This window comes from Pteropus medius, unplaced genomic scaffold, assembly GCF_902729225.1.
Source record: "Pteropus medius unplaced genomic scaffold, Ma_sr-lr_union100, whole genome shotgun sequence".
Classification (NCBI taxonomy): domain Eukaryota; kingdom Metazoa; phylum Chordata; class Mammalia; order Chiroptera; family Pteropodidae; genus Pteropus; species Pteropus medius.
This window is the reverse complement of record NW_024345916.1, coordinates 280189-295630: the sequence shown is the minus strand read 5'-3', so window position 1 is coordinate 295630 and position 15442 is coordinate 280189. Positions and strand designations below refer to the sequence as shown.

Genomic DNA, 15442 nt, shown 5'->3' with positions numbered 1-15442 from the left:
TATTATTTTTCCTCTAGGTTCTCCCAGAATTTTATTTATATCTCTATTAGCAGCTATCATAATCTAGTTTGTACAGAAATTGAATTGTTTGAGTCTTATATCTTTCTCAATCAGAATGTGAGCCTCTTATGATCAAGGACTGTTTTATTCCTTTTCATATCTTCTACAGTCCTGGCAATCTATTACATATGGTTAGCCCTAAATATTACATTCTAAGTTACAATTTTCCAGAGACCATTTGCATGTTGCTCTAGTAAGAAATACTTTAACATTTAAAAATTATTTCATGGGGATATAATGTACACCATGGTGAGTATAGTTTATAATAATATTGTATATTTGAAAGTTCCTAAGACAGTAGATCCTCATCACACACAAAAAATTTCTTTTGTAACTATATATGGTGATTAATATTAAATAGACTTTTTGTGGTGATCATTTTGCAATATATACGAATATCGAATCATTACCCTGTATACCTGAAACTAAATGATGTTATATGTCAGTTATACCTCAATTTAAAAAAAAAAAATTATATTTTGATTTTGATCCTCATTTTCTACAGACTGATTTTTATGAATTGCCCACTTGCTAAAATTTATTTGTAATCCCAAAAGGAATACTCATGGCACTTTCATAGTCATTAGACATACACAGAGTTGTGAAAAACTTGAGTCATTTGATGCACATGTACATTCTCAGCTGAGGTCAAACAAGGAGATGCTCTAACTTCTTGTTTCTGCTCTGATACTCTGAACAAATGTCCTTTTTGTGGTCTGGTGTCCCTTTTTTTTTTTTTTGCATTATTGTGTTCTTTGTTGGTGAATTTTTCTGTTTAAATGGCCCCTAAGAATAATGTTGAAGTGCTATCTAGTGTTCCTAAGTGCAAGAAGGCTGAGGTGCCTTATTCAGAAAATACATGTGATATATATGTATGTATGTATGTATGTATGTATGTATGTATGTATGTTATATAAGGTCTGTTCAGACGTCAGCTACAGTGCTGCTGGCCCTGAGTTCAAAGCTAATCAATCAACATATTATTAAATAATGTTGTCTTTAAAAAGGAATACACATAATACAAGGTTATGTACATATCAGTTGATAAAAACGTTGTGGCCAGAAGCTAACTGGAACCCAACCCAATACTTTCTGTTTCAGGATTCACTAATTCAAATGTTCATAAGTGACTTTATAGAGCATCACTGCCACAAGTAATGAGAATTGACTGTAATGCTGTATTTCATTTATGATTAAGCATCCAATCACAGCTAATGTACAATTCTTAACATCGAAAATTTAATCACTCATGTTAAGTTTAAGCTCCAATTTTATCTTCAATGTAAAAGCAAAAAGTCAACAATCCATGTAATAACCCTTCATTCATCTTAACTATCTATGTTCATTAAAACAAAACTAAAGAAAACTTTATAAAATTAAAAATTAAAGCTGTGAGTGAATGAATCTGAAGCCACAAGTAATTAAAGCTGTGAGTGAATGAATATGAAGCCATAAGTAATCAAGCACTGTCAACATATTTTGATACAAACAAAATATTTACCACTTCAGGTTTCTATTGAACTCAATCTATATACCAAAGCAAAATGAAAATTTACCCAACTGTTCTTGATAATGAGTCATCAAGCAATTTTGTAAATGTATGAAAGGCATAAATATATGTTAGCATCCGATAAGTAATCTGCGACCTAAGAAATTCTCTAACATTTCATTTTCACTTGCAATATGGCAACCATAAAATTTTCCAAAGTTTAGGAGTGTATTTTTTCCCCTCAAAAGATATTTCAATTAGGATGTATGATTTTTAAACTTTTTATACATCACATTTAAACACATCATTCAGAGTAGACCCTGAAAGGAATAATAATGATAGAGAGGAGTTAATGGAAAAATACTTTTGGTCTGATTCTTTTTGTAGTTCTCTGTTAAGTTCATCGATGCGCTGCTGTAGTTTTTTACGCCTTTGTTCTGGTGGCAGATGACTGAAATCTTCTAGTGCTGGGCCCTGAAAAGAGAATCTAAATCATTACAAAAGGTATTTTCAAGAAATGTTATTTTAACAAATACCCATTATAAAATAAAAATACATGTTAATTTTAAGTTTAATTTCAAAGTAGCCCAAACAACCCCTTTTAAGAAAAAGAAATTTACATAGATATGTGTGTATTAATTAAAACAACTATATTAATAAAATGGTTCAAATTCCAATCAGTTTATAAAATCATTTAAGAGAACGGTAAAAATATCACCAGATACAGATAATTGGTAATGACCAATATAACATTATTCCTAGGTCTTGGCAGAGTTAAAATACATACGAATCTTCTCACAGCAACAACAAAATGAAAACACATAACATTTCTCATCTATACAAATTATTTATATATAACATATTACATTCCCAAATCACACTCACTGCCATGACAGAAAATACAAATGTTCAGATTGAAAATTTGAAGTTTATATAACTGAATTAAGTAAGCAACTTACCTCATAAAGACAATCTAATTAATAAAATGTTACTATTGCATATAGTCTTTGAATGATTACATTTTTTAAACCATTCTATTCTTTAGAAACAAAACATACTTGATCATTAAAAAACAGAAGCTAGAACTATCCACTGAGTAAAGTTTAAGTAGAAATTAAATTCCAATAAGGAGTCTATTTTCAGTTATCCTTTTGTATAACCAAATAACATACCTCTTTTGTTCCTGAAAGAATGATACAATCCAGAGAGAAATAATCCTTCTTTAGGAAGTGGAAGTACACTTGATGTTTAAAATTCTTTTTAATATTTAATATAGTTGCTTTGATATTCAAGCAACTATATCATTTAAGAAAAAGTGCAAGTATTTAGATGTAAATCTCTGATTCAAAAGATGTCTTTTCCTCATAAATGTTAATCACGCCACTCTTAACTTTAGTTATCTTATCAGAGATTATAAAACAGAACCAATATTAGCAACTATTGATTCCATTTCATATAAACCCATATTTACATAGAGTTTTTGTACAGTCCAAAAACTGATGACACCTATCTCATTCTTCATTTTTCTTTTTAAACTGATAATGTTAAGAATACACAAGGGTCAATTTTTAAAGTGCTGTTGAAATGAGCTTCCAAAATAAATTCATTCTTGCTCTTTGGGCCACTTATTCCTATAACATATATGCTAAATGATTTATTTTGCCATCTATAAGATAATCTAATTAATAGAATGTTACTATTGCTTTTAAAAAAGAGAAAACTCACTTTTAGGATGAGCCATGATCATATGTAACATCTAATGAATAATAGAATCTCTAGAATTTTTCTCAAGAGGCCTACATATTATGGACATTCAACAAGCTTGCTTATAAAGAAGTAGGACATCTTATCTAAGTTGCTTTTGTTTTTCAACAAGCTTGCTTATAAAGAAGTAGGACATCTTATCTAAGTTGCTTTTGTTTTTTAATCTACACATAAAAATCTGTCAATCAACCAAATTTGACCTAAATAAATGGTAAAATTTCCCATCCAAGATGCCTTTAAATTTAGCGGTCAATTATCAAGATAAGTTCTCAGTTTTACTCTAACTTATGGCACAGGTTTTAAAAACTATTATATGTGTGCCAAAAATAAAACTTTCTAATCTATATTTTTATTTTTATTTTTTATTTATTTTTTTTAGGCGAGGCAACCCTTGGTTAACCTCACAGACTGCAGAGATTGCAAGGACCTTGTCAGCTTACAATTCCTTTTTTTTTTACACCTACAGCACCTGGTCTTCCTAGGTGGTCTCCCATCCAAGTACTAACCAGGCCAAACCCTGCTTAGCTTTCGAGATCAGACAGGGTTGGGCTTGTTCAGGGTAGCATGGCTGTAAACTAATCTACATATTTTCAAATATTTCTTAAAATTCTGAAAAACTAATGAAGTGAAGAAACATATTCCAATGTGATTTATTTGATAATATTATAATAAACTCAAAACTACCTGTAAGTAAATCCACCAAATTTCCACTATGCCTAAACAAACCTTGTCAACTTATGAACAGTATGTACCTAGGCACTTGCATGTCTAATATCCTATTATAACCTATTCTATTATAAAATATGAGAACTAAACCCACTCTATTTCCTGTAGGTATAAAGAAGACCACTGATGCATTTAACCACCTCTCCTACAAGGGAATTCATAAAAGGCCAAACTGCAGGAGTCTGAAAAAGAGTGGTTTATTTTCTAAAAATGAGAAACTATGTAAACATTCAATAATTTTTTGGTTAGGTCTTCACAATGTACTTCCATTAATTTGTCTGAAATAAATGTGTAAAGGAGCAACAAGCACACACACACATACACACAATATTTAGTTTATTTGTGCTTTTACTCCTGTTCACAGTACAGAAGAAAGCACTAGACTCTATAATTAAATCAGTAGAAAAATTTTCATTTTTGGTGTTTGGAAAATCCAATGATTCTTATGATAAACTACAAATCAAATTTATTTTAAAGGGTGTTAAGAAAAATCATTTTTGTTTAATTTTCCTTCTATAAAAACATAAACTTTGTTCTACCATGTAACTTCCAAAATAATGTTTAACTATAATTTTATTCTCTGTAACATGACAAGGACTACACCCAATAACATTTAAGAATTTAATGGGTTGATTACAGGTTAAACAAATTATTTTTGAATTTTTATGACATTAAGAGGTACTGGCATATGTTGGACTATGAATTAAATTATAAAAAGACATGTACAAGGTGAAATGTAGGGATGTATCTCGCCACTTGTTTTACTTAAACAAAACAATGTTTTGAGATTACTGAATGTTGGCACAGTATATAAATCAGCACATAAGGCTTACCATCTTCACCGACCACTGAATAGTTCAATGAAAACAGAAAGAAATGGTAAATTATTCATATGAAACCTTTAATACAGAAGATGCAATAACCCATATATTTTCATAGTATTAAAATAACTCATGTACATTTCACAATCCAAACAATTATGCCAGAAAGACAATTTTAAGTACATGTTTTGGAAAGTAAATTATTGCAAAAAAAATAAAATAAAATAAACATACAGTGATGATAATGGGCAGATATTTTCTAGGTGCAAATAAAACTCAAAAGTAAATAGTAATCATTCTATCAGTAATCATGTTATTTTCTTTAAAAAATTTTTATGCATGTGGATTTCACTTATATAGCTCTTCATTCTCAGAATGCTAATATTTGAAGAGTCCAATATAAAAGACTGAAAATTAGCCATTTTAAAAGAAATCTCACATGAAGTATTAAAGAACGGAATGTTCTTCCCAATGCATTAAACATAACACCATTATCTGAATTTTTATAGTTCAAAATACTGCTTTGAATTTAAATATATCATGGGTAAGTGAGGGTAACATTTCTACTCTAGTTTTAAGGTGCTTTTTAAAAATGTACAGACATATTATCAAAATAAGAAATGAGTCACCCAGACTCAAATTTCCCATATGTACTTCCTAATAGACACAAGTATATGGATTGAATTTTGCTTTGAATATATAGCTTCTATTTTTCATTTTTTATTCTGAAATCCATATGCTCAAAAAGCAACACTAAAAATATAATTTCAATTTTTAGAAAACTAGTTAAAATTTATGCTTTCTGAAAATAAAATGACATAGCCAGAATACTCGTATAGTTATATATACTCATATGTATACATAACCCACGTTCTATGGGTTAGCAGGGTTCTGCAACTGGCATCCCAACAAAACGTGTAAGACACGTGCTTGTGTGTACACGTGCACATGCGCACGCGCGCGCACACACACACACATACACACACACACACACAATCTCGTGACTCTGAAGATACAGGAGAGCTTTACAATGTTAATCTTCACATTCACTTCATTTGATTAGCATCCTCTAAAATTTTTCTTTCCCTGTTTTCCAAATCATAATATTTTAAAGTTTGGGGAATGTCAGGTAGAATTTCACATAAAAATATGAATTTCAATAGCTAACAAAAATATCTACCCCTTATCTCTGATGAATTGGCCATATATATTAATGGTTATAATGATAGGAAAAGATGACATATGCTATCCATTATCTTTCCAAATTAAGCTTAACATTCTTTAGACTGTCAGTAGTTTTGGGGAACAAAAACCACAACTTATTTTGCTGTGACAAAATTCCTGATGAGATAAAAGGGTTTAAATTTTAAAGTTATTCATGGTCTTCTTTGTTACCAAAACAAATTATACATAGGACAAGAAGCAAAATATCTAAGGTATCTGAATTTGATTTATCTTTTATAATTTTTACCAGCTAAATTTCTAAGTGATACAAATTATTTTTCCAGTTTTTATATTAATGTTTTAGAGAAAACATTAAGATAATTGTAACTAAAATATCAGCTGTTTTTAATCAAATTTTACCATCAATTAGAAAATAAATTTACAGTTCATTAACATCATATTCGGGGATACAAAAAACTCAAGTTCTCAAAATATTAGAAATATATTTTTTCTTTTTTTAAGTAATTCATGTTCAATACAGAAATACCTTACTCTTATATGCAATTATCCTATACTTACAACTAGAAAATCTCACATACTCACTATATCTTAATAAATATGCAAGGGAGCTAAAAAAGAAATTAGGATATTAACATTATTAAGTATATTTCATTTAAAGACGGAAAAATTCTGAAAACTGTACTCTGGACAGATAAAATCTTAGAAAAATGACTAGAAGTCTATAAGATTCTGAATAATATAGACAGAAAACATGGACTTGCTATTGCTACATAAATCTACTTCTAAAAAAAAAAAAAGGATACCCAGTAAAAGTAGTTAAAGGGTAAAAATTATTCATTTCCATATTAAGTAGTTAAGTTTGGGTGTGCACCAAATACTCATTAACGGATAATCTTGATGTCACAGAAGGAATTTATAGACCTTTATCCCTCAGAAAAGGCCTACTGATAACACTGTCAAATTAAAAATCATTAGTCCAATATAACATTTCTCATATCCTTAAAGGTACTGGGAACTGTATACACTAGGTTTTCTTTTTAAAAAATTATCAATTTTTAGAAAAGCCAAAAAGCATGTATTTAGGAAAAATGATGTAACAAATATATAGTTTCTGATCTGAATGGTACATTCATCGGCTTTAAGAAATGTTAAAATAATTTCACAATATATGTAGCTTGAACTATTCTGCTGAACATCTTAAAACTTACACAGTGATATATATCAATTATTTCTCAATAAAACTGGGAGAAATGACTAAGAAAATATTCTATTTTTACAAAAATACCTGGGGATTGAATTTTTTTTTTTTAGGAAATTTACCTGGCTGGCTATTTCAGTGGAAATGTAAAAAGTGCTTAGAAGTGATTTAGTATAAGTGTAGTGAATTCTCTGCTGTATGATATACAGGGAAGATGTTAAGAGAGTAGATCCTAAGAGTTCTCATCACAAAACTTTTTTCTTTTTATTGTATCTATATAAGATGATGAATATTAACTAAACTTATTATGGCAATATATGTAAATCAAACCATCATGCTGTACATCTTAAACTTATATAGTGATATATGTCAATTATTTCTCAATAAAACTGGAGAGAAAAAGAAACTTTAAGACTTAACTTTGTCAGCTTAATACACTTAAATGTAAATCCATGTAAGAACATATAATTCTTAAGTGGAAGAAAAATATCTCTAGGGGTTAATTTTGAAATGTATCTAGTAAACTACCAAATACCAATCAAAATAGAAAGAAATTTTTCAATACCAAGGTTATAATAAACTTTCCTTCTTGCTCTATCATCCAAATGCCTACTTGGTTTTCTGTCATATTTTCTATCTTGTATACTGCCTCTTTTCTTTGGCATGATAGCTAATTTTTAAAGGGAGGATTCTGGCTTTCTAGAAGTTAAGACCTCCATAAAACCAACGTACTAATATTTAAAATTAAAGCAATATGTGAAAATAAGACAAATAATGACCAAGCAAATACTTTTAAGTTCTACAGTAATAAAATTCTACCTATAAATTTTTGCGATAATGAATATGTCACATTTTTAAGTTTCTCTTTCTAGGGCTCACAGTTCGAACTGCTTCAATCGTTTTTTACAGAATTATATTTACTTCGTATCTTTACAAATATACTGTGCAGAATATTGTAACTGGGCCCAGTAGACTCAATGCGTAGATATACAAATGGTTACAAAAATATGATTAACAGTAATTTCTCATGATTTATTTAACAACATAATATTTAATGTACTTTCAATCATCATACAAAGATGGGAATTAATTTTACCCTCAAATTCAAGCAACAGAAACCCGAAATATGATTTCTATTGCCTATTACCTATTGCCCATAAGTATAATGCACACTCATTCACAGGGACTTTTCAAAATGTCATGTATAATATTATCTACATACAGAAGTAGGTAAGGTAGACGCAAAGAAGTTCATGTCATTGTAGGAAAAAGGGAGTCCAAAAAGAGACAGAATACACTAAGACATTTCTGCTCCACTACTGACATCAGTTAAGTGTATCATATTGTTTTACTGGGAACACAGATAATAATGTAATCTTGCTCTAGATTAACATATATTGTTCTACATGTGGCCAAAAGAGAAACTCAACTAAAGCAATTTGAAGATAGGAAGGGCTACGAAAAGTAAAAACAGACAGGCTAAGCAGAAAAGGAAAAAGAAAGAAAGAAAGAAAATAGAAAGAAGAAAGGCAAAGAAGAAGGAGGGCGGGAAAAGAGAGCACACCACCAAGAGGGAACCCAATTATGTATATTACTGTTAATGATTAGACCTCATATGACACAGATTTTGAGTTCTTATCCATAGATTATCATACCTATGGTTTTCTATGTTCAAACAAATCTCATAAATCTATCTAAATTATGAGCTATGACGATTACAAACACTCTCTTAAAACCAAACATAAACAAGAAAACAGCCTCACTAATACAATGAAATAATGCTAATTTATCAGGAGTATAACAGATGTTGCTAAGTTTAATATTTGCTTTTCACTTTTCTAGATTTTTTCATATGCAGATTATCTTTAGTTATAAGTAAATTTTAAAAAAGAAAAAAATACTTTTAAGTCAAGAAAACCAATTCCATGTAAATATTACTCAATAATATCTAGTATTTTAATAGGCTTTACAATTTACAAACTATCATCTATTATCAGTTTGATCTACAATCTTAATATTTAATACGCCTATCTTTAATTCTGTATTTAATTATTGAAAACTGTGCTTTATGCTTCTAAAAGTAGGGCAATTAAAATTGAACTTAATTTTTTGTCAACAAAATACTTTATAAACTGGCAGAAGTCATCATCAGTGACAATTACATGAGTAACTCCAGTGACAAATTACTGAAAGTCTTAAAAATGTAAATACATTACAAGACAATGGTGGACATGATTTCACAAACAAAAAAAAATAGCTAATATGATTGTACCCAGCACCCTCTTTATAATACCATTCTTTTATGGTTGAGCATTTCAAATGTTATAAAGAGGAGTTGATTTTAACTTGAGGGCAGCTATACTTAATTCTGTGGTGTATTTAAACTACGTATTTATAGGAGAGCCTTATAATGAGGGTGGAGAGTATTAAAAGCCACACTACACACACAATAGGCCATCATGCATTTTAACCCATTTTTAAACTTACCCCTCTTTTGAGGCTTCTGAAAGAAGGAATTCTGGGCTTCCCTGTTTTTATTTCATTCATACAATAATGCACAGGCTCAATGGAGAATGTGAGAAACTGGGACCCATTAGGAGTACTGGATGTGAATAAACTAGTAGGGGTTAAGGGTGGGGACTGTGGCTAATATGGAAATAAAGAAAGGAATCAATAAGCCAAATGTGCATAGTTTTTTCCTAAATGAAATTTCTATTTTTGGCAACATACTTTTCACAAAATATATCTCAAATAAAATTTTCTATAAAAATATTATAAGAAAGTTAACATAGTTGGCCAACACTGGCATTTTAAAAAGTCAAACTTACTTTTAATAATGTACCATTTCATCACTTGATCATTTTTACAAACTGACAGATTAGAAATATAGAGTACACAAATTATAATGGTAGAGAGAGCAGTATGACCTTCTGATTTCTCTTCTGGTTTCTAGAATATTAACTAGCATCACCTAGTTATACCTAATCTTTACCTGTCAAGAGATAAAGGCAGCAGCTACAGTTAAAGTTATCTAAATAGGTAATGTCTATGAAAATAAATTATTAAAATTGATTACCACAAATAGACAAAAAATTTCATTACATTTGTGGTTTTCCTCTCAGACTGTTTCTATTTTATCCTTATTGCACCTCTTTTTTTTTGTATTCTCTTTTTTTTAATCAGTACACCTTGTTTTTCTAAGCTCTCCTAGTTACTCTGATCTGACCTTTAAAAAGTCTCATCTCTCAGCTTCTTGACTAGACAATATTATTAAAAGCATGAATAAAGCTTGGGTTAACTATAATTATAGGTATATTATAATTTGAGCTAAGTTTTACCTACATTCATGTCAAGATCAGAAAAATGAATTAAAAGGATCATGTGTGCTTTAATACAGCACATCAGATTAAAAGTTCTTATCTATTTTCCTACTGTTATACTATTATAATCACTAAATTGATAAGAAAGATTAAGCACTCATCTATTCCATCTGCTCATCTGGTAAGCTAGATTTATCTAAAATAAACAGCACATCAAAAGGTAGGTTCCAACAAGAAGTTAAGAGTGAGATTTTCTTAGTAAACTAGAAATTTTTAAAACTTCAAATAACCAAAAACATTGAGCCCTTCCATTAAATATTCATATGGATAAAAATAACTTCATTAGTATAATCTATAAGACCTAATTTGATATTTTATTACTGCTGTGGCCAATCATTCATTCTAACTGAGAATTGCAATTTTAGCGGTCATATAGTTAATCATGATGTTTCCTTAGAAATTCTGACTGAAACTATATACAAATGAAATTCCAAAAGCATATAATTTAAGAGGTATTAACAACTTATTCTATTCATTATTAAGGAATGGTCAAATGTTAAATCTAGTAATAATTTTTGCTATTAAGGTATAAAACTCTATGTTTCTAAAAGTGAAAAGTTCACTCAATCATTCAAATCAAAATACTCTCTAATAATAAACATTATCCATTCAATACCTATACTGATTTAAATAACAAACTAAAACAAATTATTGGCACACAGAAATTTTATTACTCTTACCTTTGGTTTCTTTCCAAAGAGCCACAACTTGCCCTTGGCCTTTCCTACTGTGGTTTTGGCATCCACCTTCCCACTTTCCTGTTTGGATGCACTGATAGTCCCATCAGAAACTGTTCTATAAATATGCTGACTGTAATCTTCAAATGGAAAGTCTCCTGGAGGCTCGAATCCAGACTTGAAGGAGTCTACTACCATTTGAGAGTCCTATACACAAGAAATATGTTTAAAAAACCATTCCACCTGCTCATAATACCACATTAACTTTCAAAACTTTAATCAGTGAAAGAAAACAACAAATAAAAATTTAAAGAAATATAGCACAGTAATCATGTAAGGGTTAAAATGAATAATTTCTTCCTGCGACTTTGTAAAAACCCTATTTTAATCCCAATAGGAAAAAAACCACTAATTTACAAATTACCACTTTATTAATTTGTAATATTCATGAATGTTTTTACTCCACTGCTTTAACCCACTGAAATTCATCAGAGGACTAGTTGGCAGATAAGGTCTGACTGCCAAAAGGAATATATAAAGAGGTTATACTCAAGTAGAAACGCTAAGAAGTTTCAAAGGAAAAAAGCTTTTTTGTTTTACAGAATGTCTACAAAGAAGTTGACCTTTGGAACAGATGAAAGGGCTGCTAATCATAAAAGAGTTAAGAGACAAGTAGAGAGTCTTTCATTCATCCAATGGGGAAAGGATAAATGAAATATATTAAATACATACTTGGGAATGTTAACGAAGCAATGGAGCAAGATCTCACAAAAAGTACTGAGTGCAAAAAGCAACTTTGAAAATATAAAGTTCAATATATTTACCTGAAACTTTAAAATTCATATAAGTATTATACAGTATTTTTGGACATATATACTCTATCTGAATGTCCTAATGACACCTTAAACTCATTACTTTCAAACAAAATTTTCATACTCATTCCTATAAACTCCTCCCCACCTCTAACCACCTTTCCTCTTATATTCCCTATCTCTGTTAACAGTACATTTTGCCTGAAATGTAGTCAAAAGTCATCATCAAGTGATACCTTGCTTTATTCACTGCCACCCCTAACAATCATTTGCTAAAGGGTAAGACAAGTGAGAGAGGAAGAGGAACTTAGCTATGTTTGTAACTTTGGACCCAGCCATACCAAAATACAAATGTACCTTTGAGTTCCCAGTTAAAGAACCTCCACATCCTCTTTCCTTTTTAAAACTTAAGTCAGAATTCTATTTGTTATAGGAAGGATCCTCACTAATATAATACCAACTTTCTGTGAAGACTAAAATATGCGGTACATATTTGACACTCCCCAAACACTGGTTCTCTTCTCTTGCTCTTCCCTCGTATCTTCAGTTTCTGCCAAGTATCTTTTCAATCAACATTTAGCGAGCAATGACCAGGTACAAGATTGCTAGACCTTAATCAAGATATAATGTGATTAGAGATATTTCCTCAAAGGGAACAGGGCTGTGTTGTTCCTTCTACTCATAATGCCATCCTCCTTCCTCTATCTCATTCCATATATTATCCATGCTTCAAAATCCAGTTCAAGTGCCAACTCTTGTGTTAAAAGCAACTCTTAGAACTCTAGATCTGACCATTTCCTTCCCTAAACTTTAGAGTAACAGAATAATAGAATTTGTAACATATAGGTCACAGGTTAGTTATACTCTTGGAGTAAACTGAAAAATTAGGGTGGGGTGAGGAAAGGGTTAGAACTCTTTTCTTTCAAACAATTAGAATTTAATATTTAGAATGATCCTCAGAGCCCAAAGGAGTCCAATCTATTACCAGACTTTCTTTTATAGAATATAATTTAAAATCAACTCACATCATTTACTTCACCCTTTTTCTAAATCATTTCACTAACTTAAATTGCACATCTGAACCAAATACATTTATTCAAATATAATTATATAGTACTTACTCTTCTTTCATCAACTGATTTTGCTGCAAGAATCATTCCTTCCAAACATTTTGAAATGATAGGAATAACTTTGCGTTCTGAGTCTGCAAATCCTCTGTAACACTCACTGAGTTTAATAGTCCTTCGTTCATCCATTTCTTGTAGTTGCTAATTAGAAATTTTAAAAAAAGGAAAACTAATGTTTTTCATCCTGAAGCAACCCAACCAAAAAAAAAAAAAAAATTCAAGTTCTACCCTAATAGTTACACTATTATTAAAACCTTTTAACAAGTGCTATAGACTTATAATACTTACAGGCCTGTTAAATAAAAGAAAAAAAAAACCAGGTTATCACTGGTTTTCATACCTTCTAAAGGGACCCCATACAGGCTCCCACTCCCTGCCTCATACCACCTCCACCTTTCTTTCATTCTTCAGCCAGAGCAGTTGTTGCTATTAATATTCTATTTATTAATATTCAAAATTCTATTTGAAGATAGAATTTTGATGATTTTTTTTCCTTTTTAAGCAATTAACCTATAACATAAACAAGTCTGAGACTTCTAAGCCCATTTAATTAGCTCAGAATACTTTGGGAAGATCTGGCTGGACTAAGAATCCATAGTTGACTGCATACCAACGGGTATCCAGACCTATTACAGTCTACAGCTCAGACTGTAGTCACTCTGAGGGTTGAGGCACAAGAGGAAAAACAGAAAGCCACAAGGTCAAAGTGATACACATATGGAGTTCCCACAGTTCAAAAATTCATTGGCATATGCCACTAAGAAGTATGATGGGACACATAGGAAGCCAAATAACTTAAAAACACCTTTGACACTTGCTATTTGCCAACACTTGAATCCAAGTTAAGGTCTCCCAAGAATATGAAGGTTTAGCTAGTAAGCCTAGAAAAGCAGCAGAGTAAGGAGTGACAGTCTAGACACCCTGGATTAAATGACCAGAATCTGATACCTACTTTAGTTCACCATTTCTCACTATGCTTCCTTTGTACTAACTTGCCTTACAAAGAAAATAAAGTATTTTGGGGTTGACACTCTTTCCAGATCTGTTCTGCTCTCCCAGATACTATTTCTTTCAACACTGTTTCACTAAATCTCTTTTCTCTAATTTCTCTTCTTTCTACAACAGGCAGTAACATAATATAACCTTCATGGAAATTCTGGGGTCTTTACCTGAGGTTTTTGGCACTTGCCATCATCAAGTGATGACGGATGGGATTTATAAGAAAGCTCATACTCTAGATTACATTTATGATTTGGCAGCTAGAAAGACAAGGAGGAAAAAACTGGGAGAGCAAATACATTTTATAAGATTTATGTATAACACCTGGACTAATGCCAACGATTCTGGTACAATGTCAAAAAGCTACATCCTAATTCTAGGTGAGCCAATTACAATATCTAATTTCAATGAACTTCCCTCTATGTCATAATAATTAATGATAGCTACAGCATTAAAATTTATCTAGATGTCATAAATACTGGACTATTTATTACGCTAATAATAAATCTGTAGGAAAATATGTGATTTCAAAGTTAGGAAAAATTTAGTTTTCAAATCTATAATCGAAGAAATTCCTTATCACTAATCTTGATGACTAGTGAATCTAGAAACACTCTGATTGATGCCTGAAATTTAAGTTTTACATTTAAAGATTAGCTCTTCCAACTCTAAAACTAGATTAATTTTATATATTTAAATTTACCTTGTAAATCTGAGGAATCACTACGTAGAAATGTTTGTGTTGCTCTCCATTAAAGTTTTGTAATTGTGCAGCATATTCATTTTTATTTTCATCAGCCATATGAGTACGCAGATTCAACTGCTGTTTAGCCTAGAGGCAAATTGGTCCAAATCATTATCAACAAGGAAAACAAAATCATAGCTGATTCACTCTTCTAAAAGTTATACTAAAATTAGTCATTTTCTAACTATTGATATCATTTAAAATTTAAGAATATGTATGCAGATCTTATGGCTAGAACTGCAATATTCCCTTTCTCTTATTACAATAGTCCTCCCCGCCCCTTTGCAATAGTCCATTTAAATAAAGTTTCTCCTTATCAAATTAATTTATTTTGAGATCTGCAATTTCAGAAAAGAACTGTTTCCAGCATCATACAATAGCAAAACTGCTCCTGCTCCATAGCAAGATCCAAAGAAAAGGAGCAAGTCCGAGAACACAAAAAGGTGATCTCCAAATTGT

The 15442-nt window shown here is 30.6% G+C and overlaps 1 protein-coding gene and 1 pseudogene across 3 annotated transcripts in view; both read right to left on the bottom strand.

Annotated features, from left to right (window-relative positions):
• The window catches only part of FNBP1L (formin binding protein 1 like), an 89848-nt gene that overhangs the window by 9468 nt on the left and 64938 nt on the right, over window positions 1-15442 (bottom strand). For 2 of the 3 annotated variants that reach the window (XM_039874781.1, XM_039874782.1), the window contains exons 7-10: window positions 14942-15070; window positions 13234-13380; window positions 11304-11507; window positions 1914-2023 (exon numbers count right to left, since the gene is read on the bottom strand). In XM_039874781.1, coding sequence (XP_039730715.1) covers window positions 1914-2023; window positions 11304-11507; window positions 13234-13380; window positions 14942-15070 — 590 coding nt within the window. Of the gene's footprint in view, window positions 1-1913; window positions 2024-4872; window positions 4888-9730; window positions 9890-11303; window positions 11508-13233; window positions 13381-14941; window positions 15071-15442 lie in introns of all 3 variants that reach the window. The other variant, XM_039874783.1, reaches the window with a different exon arrangement.
• On the bottom strand, window positions 3771-3889 carry LOC120612378 (uncharacterized; annotated as a pseudogene).